This window comes from Salmo salar, chromosome 21 (assembly GCF_965601325.2).
Source record: "Salmo salar chromosome 21, fSalSal1, whole genome shotgun sequence".
Lineage (NCBI taxonomy): Eukaryota > Metazoa > Chordata > Actinopteri > Salmoniformes > Salmonidae > Salmo > Salmo salar.
The window spans coordinates 52,554,485-52,571,540 of NC_138311.1; the positions used below are offsets into that span (position 1 = coordinate 52,554,485).

Here is a 17,056-nt window from a genome sequence, read left to right on the forward strand (position 1 = left end):
TGTCTCGTACTGGTCATCCTGACAGAGACACTGTCTCGTACTGGTCACCCTGACAGTCTCGTACTGGTCATCCTGACAGAGTCTAGTACTGGTCATCCTGGCAGAGAGACTGTCTCGTACTGGTCATCCTGACAGAGAGACTGTCTCGTACTGGTCATCCTGACAGAGAGACTGTCTCGTACTGGTCATCCTGACAGAGAGACTGTCTCGTACTGGTCACCCTGACAGTCTCGTACTGGTCATCCTGACATACTACATATAATACAGTATTCTGCACAAAACTGACATGTTTTGATTCCAGCATTTTTGTTTTATGAAGCAAAGCATTCAAGACAATCAACCCAATGTTCGTCTGTCATATAATAACATTTGATGTGTTTGCCTGCATATAATATGATAAAGTTTCATGCTCATTTTGTCTGTTGACGTGTCCTTCTCATCAACATTCTCCATACCACTACCCTCTCCTCATCAAGCCAAATCCACTGAAGGAAACCAACCTTTTTTATTTATTTATTTTTTTTTTAAGAAAGAAAAAAAAGCAGCTGTCAGGGCAGATGAATTTCTTCACTTTGTGTGGAGTGTTGGAAACTGGAGGAGTTTTGGCTGTCTCCTAGCAACACCAAACAAGAAAACAAAAGAGAGAAGTTGAGAGAGAGAGAGAGAGAACGTTAGAGTTGAGTGGTCATAAAGGACAACAGTGTGTGGGGGTGGAACAGGTGTTGGATACCTGGGTACAGGTAAGGCAATTCTGTTGTTTATATCATAATATATTTTTTTAAGACAGACAGTTCATGACTTTAGATTATATAACTTAAAGAAATGCTTATGGTATTCAGTGGTAATTGGGGTATGGTGCCATTTATGTATTTAGTTTAAATTAGTGAAATATATTAAAGGTAAGTCTGACCAAATTCACATAGAAATGTGCGTTATAGATCTGTCATTCTCATTGAAAGCAAGTCTAAGACGCGGGAGATCTGTTCTATGTGTGAATTTAGTTTTTTGCCTCTTTAGACTGTCTCTGTCAGGATTTTGTGCACCAGCTTCAAACAGCTGAAAATACAATATTTTTGGTAATGGAAAATATATTTCACAGTGGTTTGAATGGAACAATGATTCTCTAGTTGCTTGGTTTTTTTTTTCACATTAAATGAAATTAGGCAAACTATTAGAATTTTATCAACCAGGAAATGGCAGAGCAATTTCTGCATAATGTGTCTTTTAAGTAAGGTTTAAATGTTTCTAAATATATTTATATTTCATGCTTCAAAGGACAAGCAATTATAATAAAATACAAACAGTGTCCAAAGTACAAATAACAGAGACACAGTTATTTACAATATTATTCTCCTCTCACTTGTTGTGCCTACAGATGAAATAAGATATGCCTTCTAGCAGATGCTATTGTCCAAAGTGACCTACAGTCATGAGTGTATACATTTTACATACGGGAGGTGCCGGGAATCAAACCCACTATCCTAGCATTGCATGCGCCATGCTCTACCAACAGAACTACAGATGTAGGAACTTCATTTGAGCCAGTTTGCTTCAGCAGGAAAATTATCCTGCATCAACAGGAAATGTGGAATATAATTAATGGAAGTTTTTGTAGGGGTTGATACATTGTTTTTGTTAGGGCAAATCAAATCTGACATTTCAAAGTGGAAAATACAAACTTTAGAACCTATTTTAAACCTTTGAATACACTACTAAGTTTGCATTTCCTGCAACAAAAGTAATCAAATTACGATCCTACATCTGTATGGCTGTCAGGGGGAGAGAGAGAGAGAGAGAGAGTGTGTGTGTGTATCACTCACACAACATGATGTTGCAGCAACAGGACCTTCTCATCTATAATGTAGGGTGGTAATGTAAGGAGAAACCTGTGATGGCAAGAGAGGGACTCGCACTGCTACAGGCCGACTGCCACACAGGCAGCCTTTCTGACAGACACCCACCCTTAGCAAACATGGGTGTCTCATAGTCACCTGATATAACCTGAGATAATACACCACTGATGACTAGAGACTGTCTGCTGATTTACAGAAATTTTTTTTTCAAATGAGTGAGTTTTTATTGCTTCATTTCCATTTTAGAATTGAATGAGGAGAGACTGTAGTTGGATTTCTCATTTAGTTCCTCTCGTCAAAGTGTTATAAGATAAGATCACTGAGGAGGCACTACCATAACATCTGCTGAGTGTTGTATTTCCCAGACAGGATTTCTATACCTACACCGTGGTTTGCCCAAGAAAAAGAAATATATTTCTAAGAAGTCTATAAAGTGATATAATTTATTCCTACATAGCGTCAGTAGCGGTGCCTGTGTAAAATTACTGGGGAAGCTAAGCCAGAAAAAAACCTAAAACAGGAGCTGCCTCCACTATTCCAGCACCATTTCAACATCATCAAATCACCTCTGCTTAGTCTAATACAGTGACAACTAAAAGAAACCAAAAACGATTTAGCCCAATCAACGTAAGCCAAATATGATGTGGCTGTCTGTGGTTCTGATTTGTGTGTCTCTCTCTCTCTCTGTGTGTGTGTGTGTGTGTGTGTGTGTGTGTGTGTGTGTGTGTGTGTGTAAGTAGAAAAAAACATGTTGAATCCCTCCTACTTGCAGAGAAACACCAATGCCATCCTCCTCCCATCTTTCATGTTGTCTAAACGGTCAATGACTCTGTCATACAGTACAGCCTTACATTTTTATTTGTTGTTGTCCTAGGCTACCTGGATAAAATGCCTGCGCGCTAGCCTAACTTCCTTTCATGGGCAACGATGCACCTGGCCAGCTAGTTAACATTAGCATACTACATTGAACGTCCATCCTCTCAGTGTCACAATGTATGAATTAATGGTTGCGTCAGAATCCACGTTATAATCGTTGGCCAGTACGGAGAATTAAGTAAAACCACAAGTCCAAATCCCTATCACCATCTATGGCTAATTTAGGAAAGGGACAATTTTAGCTAGCTAGCAACCGGAGGACAACTGAACGAGATGCAACAATTTAAGTTGTTTCTGTGTATTACGTATTTCTCTTGAATCGATGCAATAGGAGTGAAGTCAAATCCAAACTGGCTTCCCTTGACACTTTTTTTTGGTCTGCCAGAACCATTCACGGTTGAGCGCACTCAGTTTAGCTCAACGCTGATTGGTTGTTATTATTATTATTATTTTGTTTGTTATCGAGAGGCCAAATACTTGCTGGCTTTCTCTTGCATTCAATGCTACGGGTGGCAACAATGATTTGTCTTGTCAAATCATACGGTCATTGTCATGCCAAATATGGTAGCCTTCCCACCAAAAAAATGTCCTTCACTATTACTCACACTCGGGGCTCCCGAGTGGCGCAGCGGTCTAAGGCACTGCATCTCAGTGCAAGAGGCGTCACTACAGTCCCTGGTTCAAATCCAGGTTGCATCACATCCGACTGTGATTGGGAGTCCCATAGGGCGGCGCACAATTGGCCAGGCGTCGTCCAGGTTTGACCGGGGGGGTAGGCCGTCATTGTAAATAATAATTTGTTCTTAACTGAATTGCCTGGTTAAATAAAAAATTTAAAACAATGTCATACTTGTTTGGACCAGATGGCATCAGATAGATGGCCAACACATAGAGGGGCGCTGTTTTGCTCCGAAGCTTTATCAATGACACATTAAGCCTCTTGCGAATTGAAGGAAAATTATGAAGACACAGAAAGACAAAGATTTTTTTTGTCAATTTTTTGGGGAAGCCTGGCAAACCTTTGCATCCATAAATACACACCACTGTGTATATTCATGTGTTCTGCTATCTCCTCGTCACACGGCTGTTCCCAGGGGCATCGTTCTGCTATCTCCTCATCACACGGCTGTTCCCAGGGGCTTCGTTCTGCTATCTCCTCGTCACACGGCTGTTCCCAGGGGCTTCCTTCTGCTATCTCCTCGTCACACGGCTGTTCCCAGGGGCTTCGTTCTGCTATCTCCTCGTCACACGGCTGTTCCCAGGGGCTTCGTTCTGCTATCTCCTCATCACATGGCTGTTCCCAGGGGCTTCGTTCTGCTATCTCCTCATCACACGGCTGTTCCCAGGGGCTTCGTTCTGCTATCTCCTCGTCACACAGCTGTTCCCAGGGGCTTCCTTCTGCTATCTCCTCGTCACATGGTTGTTCCCAGGGGCTTCGTTCTGCTATCTCCTCGTCACACGGCTGTTCCCAGGGGCTTCGTTCCTCTATCTCCTCGTCACATGGCTGTTCCCAGGGGCATCATTATTGTCATAATACAGCAAGCAGGCAGATTGGAAGAACAAACATCTTTCTTTCGCTGATGTTTCTCATAGTCAGTTTGTTCTAGTTCATGAATAAAATATCAAAGCCAGGCTCTTCTCAGTGATGTCTAATTTCTCCAAGCGAGGAGAAGGGGGAGTTATGTCACTGACTTGGGGACCTGTATTAAATGTTTGGTGGTGACACTCTAGGCTGACTAGCTTCACCTCCCTCTCTGGGCTGACTAGCCTCACCTCCCTCTCTGGGCTGACAAGCCTCACCTCCCTTTCTGGTCTGACTAGCTTCACCTCCCTCTCTGGGCTGACAAGCCTCACCTCCCTCCTATCTAGAGGATTCTGACTCTCTGTCTCCATTTGAAATGCTAATAGATTTCTCAATGCCAATGCACTCTCGCTCTCGTTCTCCCTCCCTCCCCTCTTTCTCTTCTCCTCTCTAGTTCCTCTCCCTCCCTCTCTTCCCCTCTCTCTCATTATCCTCCCTCCCTCTTTTTCTTTTCCCCATTCTCTTGCAGGCTACTGTCTCTTTCAACAGCGACTGTATATCATCTTTCCATAGGTATACAGTACTACATACAGTACTACATACAGTACTGTTTGCAGTGTGGCAACATGTGTAACTGCATGCAGGGGGTAAATTGTCTTGGTGGAATTTCTTCCATGGAACAATACTAATTGGCTTATATACACTGAACAAAAATATAAACGCAGCACAAAATTATTTTACTGACTTGGATGAACAGTACAAGACAGTCTCTCTGTCATGATGAACAGTAAGTCAGTATATAAGAGAATCAGTTAATTTTTTAAAATTAATTAGGCCCTAATCTATGGATTTCACATGATTGGGAATACAGATATGCATCTGTACGTCACAGATACCTTAAAAAAAAGGTGGGGGCGTGGATCAGAACCAGTCAGTATCTGTTGTGACCTTTATTTGCGTCATACAGTGTGACACATCTCCTTTGCATAGAGTTGATCAGGCTGTTTGTGGCCTGTGGAACGTTGTCCCACTCTTCTTCAATTGCTGTGTGGAGTTGCCGGACATTGGCTGGAACTGGAACACGCTGTTGTACACAGCGATCCAGAGCACCCCAAACATGCTCAATGGGTGAATGTCTGGTGAGCATGAACAGTTTGTGCAGAAATTATTTTGTTGCGCAAACCCACAGTTTCGTCAGCTGTCTGGGTGGCTGGTCTCAGACGATCCGCCAGGTGAAGAAGCCGGATGTGGAGGTCTTGAGCTGGCTTGGTTACACGTGGTCTGTGGTTGTGAGACCGGATGGACGTACTGCCAAATTCTCAAAAACGACGTTGGGGGCTTTTGGTAGAGGAAATAACATTCTGGCAACCGGTCTGATGGACATTCCTGCAGTCAGCATGCCAATTGCACGCTCTCTCAATACTTGAGACATCTGTGGCATTGTGTTGTGTGACAAAACTGCACATTTTAGAGTGGCCTTTTATTGTCCTCAGCACAAGGTTTACCTGTGTAATGATCATGCAGTTTAATCAGCTTCTTGATATGCCATACCTGTCAGGTGGATGGATTATCTTGGCAAAAGGAGAAATGCTTACTAAAAGGGATGTAAACAAATTTGTGCAACAAATTTGTGAGAGATACGCTTTTTGTGTGTAAGGAAAATGTCTGGGATCTTTTATTTCAGCTAATGAAACATGGGACCAACACTTTACATGTTGCGTTTACATTTTTGTATAACCCTAACCCTAACCCCTAATCCCTAACCCTAAGCACAGATATTGCTGTTCTGTTGATATGGTGTTGGTTGATAACAGTAAGGAAAGTCCAGCAGGTTTGAGAATATCTACTTCCTGTGTGTCTGGGAGAACAGTGTATTGAAGAGTCTGCCTGCGGTAGAGAGATCAGCATATGGCGCCTGTCACAATGAGTCTGTCAGCTATACAAGAACAGGATGCTGCAGGTCTTTAACAACATATCACACACACACACACACACACACACACACACACACACACACACACACACACACACACACACACACACACATACACACACATACATTACATGCTGAATCCAAAATGTATGTGACAGCCATAGTCAGACTTCTTAAAAATGGCACAGATTTCCCAGAACACAGATCATGGGTCAATACTGTACGAGTTCAGATTATTTTGCAGTAATTAGTTGACATGCTATGTAATGACATAAGTCAAAGGCATTCAAAACATTTTAACAGATCATTTTTTTTCTCTTCTTGTTCTTCTCTCAGGGTAAGGAGTGACTTCATTGCAAGGCCGAGATCTGGTAGCAGGAAGGCCTGCTTATACTGTGGCTCTGACACCCTAGCCTCCACCCCTAGGTCTGCCATTATGTTCCCCATCAGCCCCAGTCCCTTGGGTCAGTCCGACACAGAGACCCCAGAGGAAGACCACCTTGCCCCCATCTCCCCCTCCCTCCTGACCTGCTGGGCCACCCAGGCCCTGCGTGACCTGGCCCGGGGGGAGACAGAGCTGCGACGGCTGCTGGAGCGCCAGGTGGCTGAGACAGAGGGAGTGAGCAGGGGGCTGGAGCGTGCCATACTAGGGGCGAGAAGGGAGGAGCGGCGTCTGCTGGAGAGAGTGGAGCAGGACCACCGGGACACCCAGCGGAGGCTGGAGCAGCTGCAGAGGGAAAATGCTGCGGCCGCCCGCGTTAGTCAGGCCCTGCTGGACCAGAGGCTCCGTAAGGTCGCCCAGCTGCGGGAGCTGATCCAGAGAAGTGGTCAGGGCCAGACAGGGCCCGACCAGAACCTCCTGATCAGAGGGGTCGCTGACCTCCTCCAGCCCTGGGAGATCTCCCTCTCCCTGAAGAAGGTGAGCTTCAGACCCAGCTCCCAGCCCAATGTCGTGACCTTCGGGGAGATCAGTTTCCAGGAGCACAACCTCTGTCTTAATGTGGGGGGTTGTGGGCCAGAGGGACAGTTTTGTGCCCTACACTCTGGGGAGCACTGTGGGAATGCCCAGCATGGGGGTGCAGGGGAAGTGAGAAGTACCCCCGATGGAGGGACTGGGCCGAGGCAGGATATGACCTCACCGACAGGCAGTGGGAACCTAAGGGTTGTCAGAAAGATCCGCCTCTCTGCCAGGAGTGACGAGGAGTCAGGAGAAGAGAAGAAGTCATCCCCTAAAAGGAGACGCTGGCCTCCTAAGAGGGAGCCCTCTGACAGGGAGTCATCCCAGGATGAGGAGATAGAGTCCCCTATATCTCAACCACGTGAAGAGGACCTCTTCCTGGCCGTCCCCACGTCGCTTAGCAACGGAGACTCTGAAGAGGACTTGAGGCACAGGACAAACAATTTCGGCGGCCGGCTGGGTTACGGGGTCATGAGCAAGAGGAAGCAACGCACCCTGGTCATGGTCTCTGGCCGTGAGCCCTGCTCCCCACCAGAGGGGGGCAGACTGGAGCACAGCAGCCTCAGTCCCTGCTGGAGCCTGGACAGCCAGGATGGAGGAGACAGCAGAGGCAGAGTGAGACAGTGTGAGTTCCCCAGAGGATCGCCGTCTCCTAGCTACAGAACAATGGGCTCTCCCTCTCCTAAGGTCAGTCCTAGGGAGCCACTGACCAGCTATAGCTGCATGGACCTCACCTCCAGAGAGTGCCCTCACTCGTGCCTCAGCGTGTCCTCTGATGACCACCAAATGGGCCCCACGGGGGACTCTGGCCATCCTCTTTCCCCAGCCGACAGCCTGGATTCCTGCTACACCTTCATAGTCAGCTCCCCCCGAGACCACAGCCTTAGAGGCTCCCTGAACCACGACCCCCGCCTGTCCAAGTCAGCGGCAGACTTGTCACGCAAGACCCGCCCACTGATCAACAGTGGGAGGGGGGAGCATGTGGGGGCCTGGAGGGTGAACAGGAGCAGCCTGACCTCCACCACCACCTCCATCCCCCCGACACTAAGCCGAGGACACACCGTCTCTGAGGGTCTACAGAGCCCCTCCGGGCGCAGAGACTCTGGGGTGTGGGGCCCAGTAGCCAAGAGGCAGAGTGGGATTATAGGGAGTACCAGCCAGGTGAGCAGGTGTCTCTCCATGTCGGTCATAGACTCTGCCTCTCAGGAGCAGCAGGGGAGAGGCTGGGGGGAGAGAGGGGAGAGAGGAGAGCCTGCTCTGACGGAGATGGAAGAGGAAAGAGGCCATCTCCAGCCCCAGCTTGGGTGTCTGATCCGTCAGTTTGGTAAACAAGGCTCCGGCCGTGCCGACCTCACCCTGCCCAGCGGGGTCCACGCCACGCCCCAGGGGCAGCTTTTCGTGGTGGACTGTGGGAACGCCCGCGTCCAGGTGACCGACCCGCGAGGGAACGTCCTCCAGCAGGTGACCTCCACGACCTCCGAGGGCTCCGTCCGACGCTGCCGGAACTACTTCGACATCGCCGTCAACGCCAAGGGTCTGATTGCTCTGAGCTGCGCAGCGGAGCGTGCACTCCTGGTGTTCAGCCGCCACGGCCGTCTGCTCCAGACCTTCGGCGGGTTGGGGATGGGCGCCGCCAAGGACGAGCTGGAGGCCCCCCGGGGTGTGACGGTGACCCGGCTGGATGAGTTCCTCGTGGCGGACATCCGGAAAGGCACCCTGACCACCCTCAAGCTGGACCCCAAGACGGGCTCTCGGCTGGAGCGCACAGTGGTGACGGGTTTCCACAGGCCCTACCTGGTGGCTGCCTGCCTGAGCTCTGGCCTGGTGGCCGTGTCAGAGAGGGGTAGCGAGACGGGCCGGGAGCCCTGCGTCAAGGTGCTGGAGCCGGGCTGGAACACGGTGAGGGTCCTGGGGGTGTGTGCTGGCATGGGGCCCGTCCTGACCAGCCCCTGGGGGATCTGCATAGACAGGGATGGAGACGTGGTGGTGGTGGACTGGGGCAGGCAACACAGGGTGGTGATGTACCCAGCCCAGGGGGTAGGCAGGCCTATAATCACCCAGGGGCTGAGCAGCCCACGAGGCCTGGCCTTGCTTCCTGAGGGGCATCTAGTGGTGTCAGACAGCATGCACCACTGTATCAAGATTTACCAGTACAAGTGATGTCATCAGAACACTGTGCAGCAATAACACTCCCACAGAATTATGAGAAGGGGACTTCATGTTTATTTGTTTTATGCTGAGACTTGTCTTTTCACCTAACCAAATGTGAACTGTTTTTGAAGTAACAAAGTGTAGAGTATTATTTCCTGTCATTTCAGCTAGCCTGTTCTCCGTGTACAAAGTTCTCCGTCTGTAGCCCTTAGGGATAACGTACATGATCGAATCGTGACCTGTAGATGTCAGCATTGAGACATCAAAATCCAATTTCCTTAGAATCAAACCGTTTGGAATATCAAAGTTTACAGTAGTTCCCAAGGGCACTGTAATCAGAGTAAACACAAACATCCTGGAAACTGATGTCATCAGCGTCACTGTCATGTGATCACTCATAAATGCTTACCATTGTTTACATTCACATGTTGTAAAGTTGAGAAGATTCTTATACTATTTCAATGTGATTTTCTGTTTGCTGTGTAAAAAATATATAGGTTCTTGAGTTATCTGGAATCTAGTCACAGTTGTCCTTAGTATTTCTGGAATCTGGGGAACAGTTCTATAATTTTCCACACTGTCGTGTCATTATTTTCTGACAGCGTGACAAACTGTAGGCTGGAGGCTGTATACCTCCCTTCCCACTCAGCTTCAATCACAGCTTGTCTTTCTCTCACAGCAAAAAAAAAACACCACATGCATATTCTCCATTCTAGGATGGATTTACTGTGATAAATAACTCTAGTACTTCCAACAATGACACTGCTGTCCAACTCCTCTCCTTACTCGTTTGTGTGTGTGTGTGTGTGTGTTTCTGAATGTCTGCGATATGAAAGATGTCTCACAGAGGAAGTCGCTGCATCGTGTTACTAAGGATTAACCTCTAAAGTGTGAAAATGCTCATGTTTTCATCCAGAATAAACATCAGAGGCATCATGACACATCAAGAAGTGTGTGTTATTTTTGTGTTAGCTTTTTTTTTGTAGTTAGTCTCGGGGCTTATCTTCTTTTTGAACTTAATTACTTGTTTTCCTCTCTGGCATTCTCTCAAATCTCTCCCATAACAGCACATTTTCTCCAGCACATTATCTGCATATTTAATCAATACAACTTTAGCTTTTCATGTTTTTTTGGCAGCGTTTGCATTGTGCACAGATCAACTCCCCACTTCCACCCTAAATGATTGATTTACTGTGTTGGCTTAACGGAATCCCTACAGACTCGTCTGACCCTACAGATATGACCTTTTCTGTAAAAAAAAATTGTTTCACCCACGTTAGAAGACAACTTATTTTGTTTTTTACATTTTTTAAAATTGCTCCAATTTCATGGTATCCAATTGGTAATAGTTACAGTCTTGTCTCATCGCTGCAACTCCCGTATGGACTCGGGAGAGATAAAGGTCGAGATCCATGTGTCCTCCAAAACACAACCCAACCAAGCCGCACTGCTTCTTGACACAGCACACATCCAACCCAGAAGCCAGCTGCACCAATGTGTCAGAGGAAACACCATACACCTGGTCAGCATGCACTGCGCCCGGCCCGCCACAGGAGTCACTAGTGCACAATGAGACAAGGATATCCCTGCCGGCCAAACCCTCCCCTAACCCGGACGACACTGGGCCAATTGTGCGCCACCCCATGGGGCACCCGGTCGCTGCGACAGAGCCTGGGCTCGAACCCAGAGTTCACCATAGACCACTGCACCACCCAGGAGGCAGAAGACAACTTTCTGAGCAGGTGAAGCTCGTAAATTTGGACCGTGAAGGGCGAGGTGAGAGTGTGAGAAAATCCTGTAAACATCATGTTTTAGAGCTGGGGCACACAGCCAGGGTGAAGAACGAGATGCAAACCAGTTCCAACTGTCCTCCACATCCACCTCTGCTGGAGATGTAAAATGCAAAGCGGTAATATTTAAACGTCACGTTTATTGCCTGGCTGGAATATAAAGAGCCCGTGATTGCACTAGTGCTGCTGTTCTACACCCACCGTGGACAATAATTGTCTGTCTGCAGGGGGTAAATGGGATTTTGAGACTGTGGATCTTCCTGGCAGTGCTGTTTTTTTTCTCCAGAGGCTAGAGAGGCATGGCTCAGTTGGCAACTCCAGGATAGAGGGTCCAATTCCCAGGGCCACCCATACATAAATTGTATACGAAATATGAATATATGCACAAAATCACTTTGTATCAAAGTCTGCTAAATAGCTTTTATTATTATTATAGAATCATCCCTGAGACAGAAACCCACTCCCTCTCTCATTAATATCCAACACAACAGCCTGTGGGTCCCATGGGATCCATTACAATCTATGCCCTACTATATACTGAAATGGTGTTTGTTTCTCACTCTCTCGGTCTGGGAGGAAAAAAATAGGGGTATTGAGTGATCAATTATGAGTAGTGTTGTTTGCTTCCTTTTCTCACAGTGGGAATAGGAGTTTGTGTGTCCTCATGTAAATGTGTTTGTTAATGGCGAGATGTTGCATATCTCCTGCTAATGCATCGTGTTACTAAAGGATTTAACCTCAAAACTGTGAAAATTCTAAATGTGTTCATCCAGGATAAACATCACAGATGCATCATAACACAACACAGAGTTGCAAAGAAAATATCTCAGACTGGCCAATAAAACTGTCCAATAAAAAAAGAAAAGATTAAGATGGGTAAAAGAACGGATAGAGTCGCCTCTTCACTGTTGACGTTGAGCCTGGTGTTTTGCGGGTACTATTTAATGAAGCTGCCAGTTGAGGACTTGTGAAGCATCTGTTTCTTAAACTAGACACTCTAATGTACTTGTTCTCTTGCTCAGTTGTGCACCGGGGCCTCCCACTCCTCTTTCTATTCTGGTTAGAGCCAGTTTGCGCTGTTCTGTGAAGGGAGTAGTACACAGCGTTGTACCAAATCTTCAGTTTCTTGGCTTTTTCTCGCATGGAATAGCCTTCATTTCTCAGAACAAGAATAGACTGACGAGTTTCAGAAGAATGTTATTCGTTTCTAGCCATTTTGAGACTGTAATTGAACCCACAAATGCTGATGCTCCAGATACTCAACTAGTCTAAAGAAGGCCAGTTTTATTGCTTCTTTAATCAGCACCTCAGTTTTCAGCTGTGCTAACATAATTGCAAAAGGGTTTTCTGATGATCAATTAGCCTTTTAAAATGATAAACTTGGATTAGCTAACACAACGTGCCATTGGAACACAGGAGTGATGGTTGCTGATAATGGGCCTCTGTACGCCTATGTAGATATTTAATAAAAAATAAGCCGTTTCCAGCTGCAATAGTCATTTACAACATTAACAATGTCTACACTGTATTTCCGATCAATTTCATGTTATTTAAAAAAAAAAAAAAAAATCGAAGTGACTCAACTTTTTGAACGGTAGTGTATATTGCCCTAAGAGTTGTACAGAGTTGGTAGAATCTTTTTCAAAATAATTCATAGCTGTAATGGCTGTCAAAGGAGCATCCACCAAGTATTAACTCTGGGGTGTGAAGACAGATGCAATCAAGACATAATTCGTTTTTTCAAATTGTTTTATTACATTATATTTATTAAATGTTCTATATATTTTTTTTATTTCACTGTGAATATGTGTAGATCTGTAGGAAACAATCCAATTCAATCTCTTTTTAGATTTGAATTTTAAAGGCAGCAAAATGTGAAAAGCTGTGTGAAGGGTTGGGGAAGACTTTCACTAGGCACTGTTTGAGTGTGTGCTGTTTGCAATTCAGCAATATATCCGAGTAAGCAGCTTTGTGAGTGTGTGTGCTTTAATAAAAACCATATGTGTGTATTGACAGAGCTTCCAGTATGCATGTACGTGGGTGGCAGTGGGTAGGTTGTCTTTTGTACTGTAGCTGTCTTGCCAGAGGGGATTTTGGAGTAGTGAGTGGGGAGCTAACCGGTGGAAAAGACCAATAAAAACTGTAGCTTCTTCACAGGTATCTGTTCCCAGTCTACCAGTCACATGTTCTGTCTTCAACTTCCACTCAACACTTCTGTTGGAGCAAAGGGAAGGAGACTGGGCCAGTCAAATTCCTACCCAGCTAGAACATAACGTTCAGAGAACCTTTTGTGTTTCTTACAGCTTGGTGAGAGAGTGGTTGTCTGATGGTAATTTTGCTTGGAATGGTGTAGAATAGTTGCTTGGCTTTGGAACATTCTCAGCACATTTAAGGAATTTGACAAACATTTTACGTTCTTGGCATTTCATAACTAACAATGTTTCCCAAAGGTTCAAAAATGGTTAATTTCAATTTTGGTAATGTTCTAGGAACGTTCTCCAAATGGTTTGACATTGGCAACGTTCTGAAATAGTTCAGAGTACGTTTTAAGACAGGTTCCTTCCTCCTACACAACATATTCAATATTTTACTAAAGTAAAGTGAATAAATGATGATTAAGTGATAAGCAGTTACCACCATCATGGGACTTGTTTTATTCTTTGTTGTTACAGCATTCAATCCACGCAAAGCATAGTGCATAAAAAAAAATAATATTGAAACCTGTGGGAATTTCAGGACTTCAGCATAACATTTCCAACAGGTTTCCTCGTGGTTCTATTTAAAGTCATGTTCTCAAAGTGTTCCAGAGAACGTTACAACTTTCCATAAAAACCACAATAAAACTTTAGTAATGTTTAGAGAGCTCTCTCTCTGTCCTCTATGTTGTTAAGTGTGTTCAGGTGTGTTGGCCGCACCCACTAATTGGCCACACCTGATCTTAATGAGTGTTTGTTTTTTGCTTTGAAATTGGGTCTGTTTGAATGAACTAAAAGTAACAGATTTGTACGCTCCATCCTAGTGGCGCAGTGGACTAATTCCATGGATTGAGAAAAATAAGACAATAGGTTTGAATCTCACTGATGAAAAAAAAATGTGTTTCCATGATTAATGTCTAAGGAAATACATTTCCATGTGTCCTATCTGTGCTTGGAGTTAAAACATTAACCCAAAATAAGGTAGCAGTGTTATTAAAAGTCTTATTGAATCATTCAGTGAAAGTTGTAAGTTATTTAAAAAGCTTTAATTTCCGTTCTCAGAATGTTGTCAGAACGTTCTCAGAGCGTTAATAAAACCTCCCAGGAAAACTTTTTAGGAACCAGAGCAAAAAGTTGTCAGAACCTCTCTGCAACCTAATCCGTTTTACCAGTCAGGAAACCTATGGCTTCGTTCCCACAACCAATGTGAAACCAAAAACATACGTTCCCAAAACTTCCAAGGAACCAAATGTGCTAGCTGGGTACTGTAAAATACTTCCGTTATTCTTAGAGCTAGGCTTCAACTATCAACAGGTTAGGAGGCACACTACTTGCACTGTGTATGAGTTACTGCAGTGGTTCCCAATCTCTTTTGTTTACTGTACCACCAACTGAATTTTGCTCTGCCTGGAGTACCCCTGAACTACCAACTAATGTGCATTTTACCACTAAGCCTATGGTCTCATGAGTCTTCTTAGCCTATCCACAAGGGGTACTTAAGGTACCAAACCCTGGTTGGGAACCACTGACTTGTTGTACATTATATTATTCTGTCTTCAGTACTGTGACTGGCAGGCCTGGGTGTAAGTCTATTTTCATTCCAATTCGAAGAGGAGACAGTGAAGTCAGTTACTGAGGCTGGCACCAAAAACAGGAGGCAGTGAAGCCAGTTACTGAGGCTGGCACCAATAAGAGGGATGCCTAGAAGGCCAGCCTCCCAGAGTCGCCGCTTCACTGTTGACGTTGAGACTGGTGTTTTGTGGGTACAATTTAATGAAGCTCCCAGTTGAGGACTTGTGAAGCGTCTGTTTCTCAAACTAGACACTCCAATGTACTTGTCCTCTTGCTCAGTTGTGCACCGGGGGCCTCCCACTCTTTCTATTCTGGTTAGAGCCAGTTTGCACTGTTCTGTAAAGAGAGTAGTACACGTTGCACGAGCTCTTCAGTTTCTTGGCAATTTCTCGCATTGGAATAGCCTTCATTTCTCAGAACAAGAATAGACTGACGAGTTTCAGAAGGCCATTTTGAGCCTGTAATCGAACCCACAAATGCTGATGCTACAGATACTCAACTATTCTAAAGAAGGCCAGTTTTATTGCTTCTTTAATCAGCACCACAGTTTTCAGCTGTGCTAACATATAATTGCAAAAGGGTTTTCTAATGATCAATTAGCCTTTTAAAATGATAAACTTGGATTAGCTAACACAACGTGCCATTGGAACACAGGAGTGATGGTTGCTGATAATGGGCCTCTGTACACCTATGTAGATATTCCATTGAAAATCAGCCGTTTCCAGCTACAATAGTCATTTACAACATTATCAATGTCTACACTGTATTTCCGATCAATTTGATGTTATTTTAATGGACAAAAAAATGTATCTATTCTTTCAAAAACAAGGACATTTCTAAGTGACCCCAAACTTTTGAACGGTAGTATACATGTATCAAGTGATGCCACACCCCATTTCTTCAAAACCAAGGTCAGTACCATTTGCAATGAAAGCCAAAATCGAGGGTGAGTTAGATCGTTGCCAGGACAACAAAATCATGTAACCAGTGAAGTTCTCGGACTGGGCAGCACCGTTAGTCCCAGTGTTAAAACCAGACGGAACAGTGAGATTGTGTGGTGACTATAAAGTAACAGTAAACAGAGTTATCATCACTAGAACAGTACCCCATTCCTAAAATGGAGGACATGTTCACGTCCTTAGCTGGAGGAGAAAAATTCAGCAAACTAGACATGAGGCATGCTCACCAGCAGATTGTGCTAGATGAAGATTCAAAGAAATATGTCACAGTGAACACTCACAAGGGACTGTTCACCTATGCCAGGTTACCCTTCGGCATCAGCTCCAGTCCCGCTATCTTCCAGCGCACAATGAAGGAGATTCTACAGGGGATTACCCAGTGTGCAGTGTATCTCGATGATATTCTCCTGACAGGAAGAAAGGACCAGGACCACATCCGAACACTGGACAGAGTGTTACAGCGACTGGAGGAGGCTGGGCTACGCTTGAAACTGAGTAAGCACAGCTTCATGGAGAAGGAAGTGACATTTCTAGGACACAGGGTGGATGCTACTGGACGTCATCCAATGCCAGGCACCAATGCCTACCACAGTCACAGAACTGAAATCATATCTGGGGCCTATTAAACTACTATAATAGTTTCCTACCGACTCTGTCGACACTATTTCCTATCGACTCTGTCGCTCCTATATACAAGCTGCTGAGGAAGGACGAGCCATGGTGTTGGGGATCAGAACAACAAAAGGTTATTTTCAAACTGTCAAAAAGAACTGTTTCAGTCGAGCAGAGTGTTAGTGCATTATGATGAAGGAAAATAACTGGTACTTTCCTGTGATGCCTCGCCCTACGGGGTAAGGGGCGGTATTGTCTAATCGCATGGCAGATGGGGGGGGGGGGGGGGGGGGGGGAGAAGCAAGTAGGGTTTGTATTACGCACTCTCTCACCTGCAGATAATAACCATTCACAACTTGATAAGGAGGGGTTAGCTATCCTATTCGGGGTGCAGAAGTTTCATAAGTATCTATATGTGAGAAAGTTTGAAAACTGTACAGCCCATAAGCTTCTTAACAGTCAGTTGAATGTAATGAAAGCAGGGCCACAGATGGCATCTCCTAGAATAATGAGATGGGCAGTAACACTACGAGCATATGAGTATGTTATTACTTACAGAGCAGGCAAGGACAATGGTAATGCAGATGCTCTCAGCTGCCTCCCTCTCCCAGAGTGTCCAAGCAGTTCACCTCAGG

General features: G+C 45.3%; 1 protein-coding gene across 1 annotated transcript; it reads left to right on the forward strand.

The window, feature by feature from the left end:
- Nucleotides 1–655: 655 nt before the first annotated feature.
- On the forward strand, nucleotides 656–10,225 carry LOC106582485 (uncharacterized). The gene is made up of 2 exons (XM_045704882.2): nucleotides 656–740; nucleotides 6,521–10,225. The coding sequence occupies exon 2, from the start codon at nucleotides 6,621–6,623 to the stop codon at nucleotides 9,300–9,302; it is 2,682 nt and encodes an 893-aa protein (XP_045560838.1). The 5' UTR covers nucleotides 656–740; nucleotides 6,521–6,620; the 3' UTR covers nucleotides 9,303–10,225.
- Nucleotides 10,226–17,056: the final 6,831 nt, after the last annotated feature.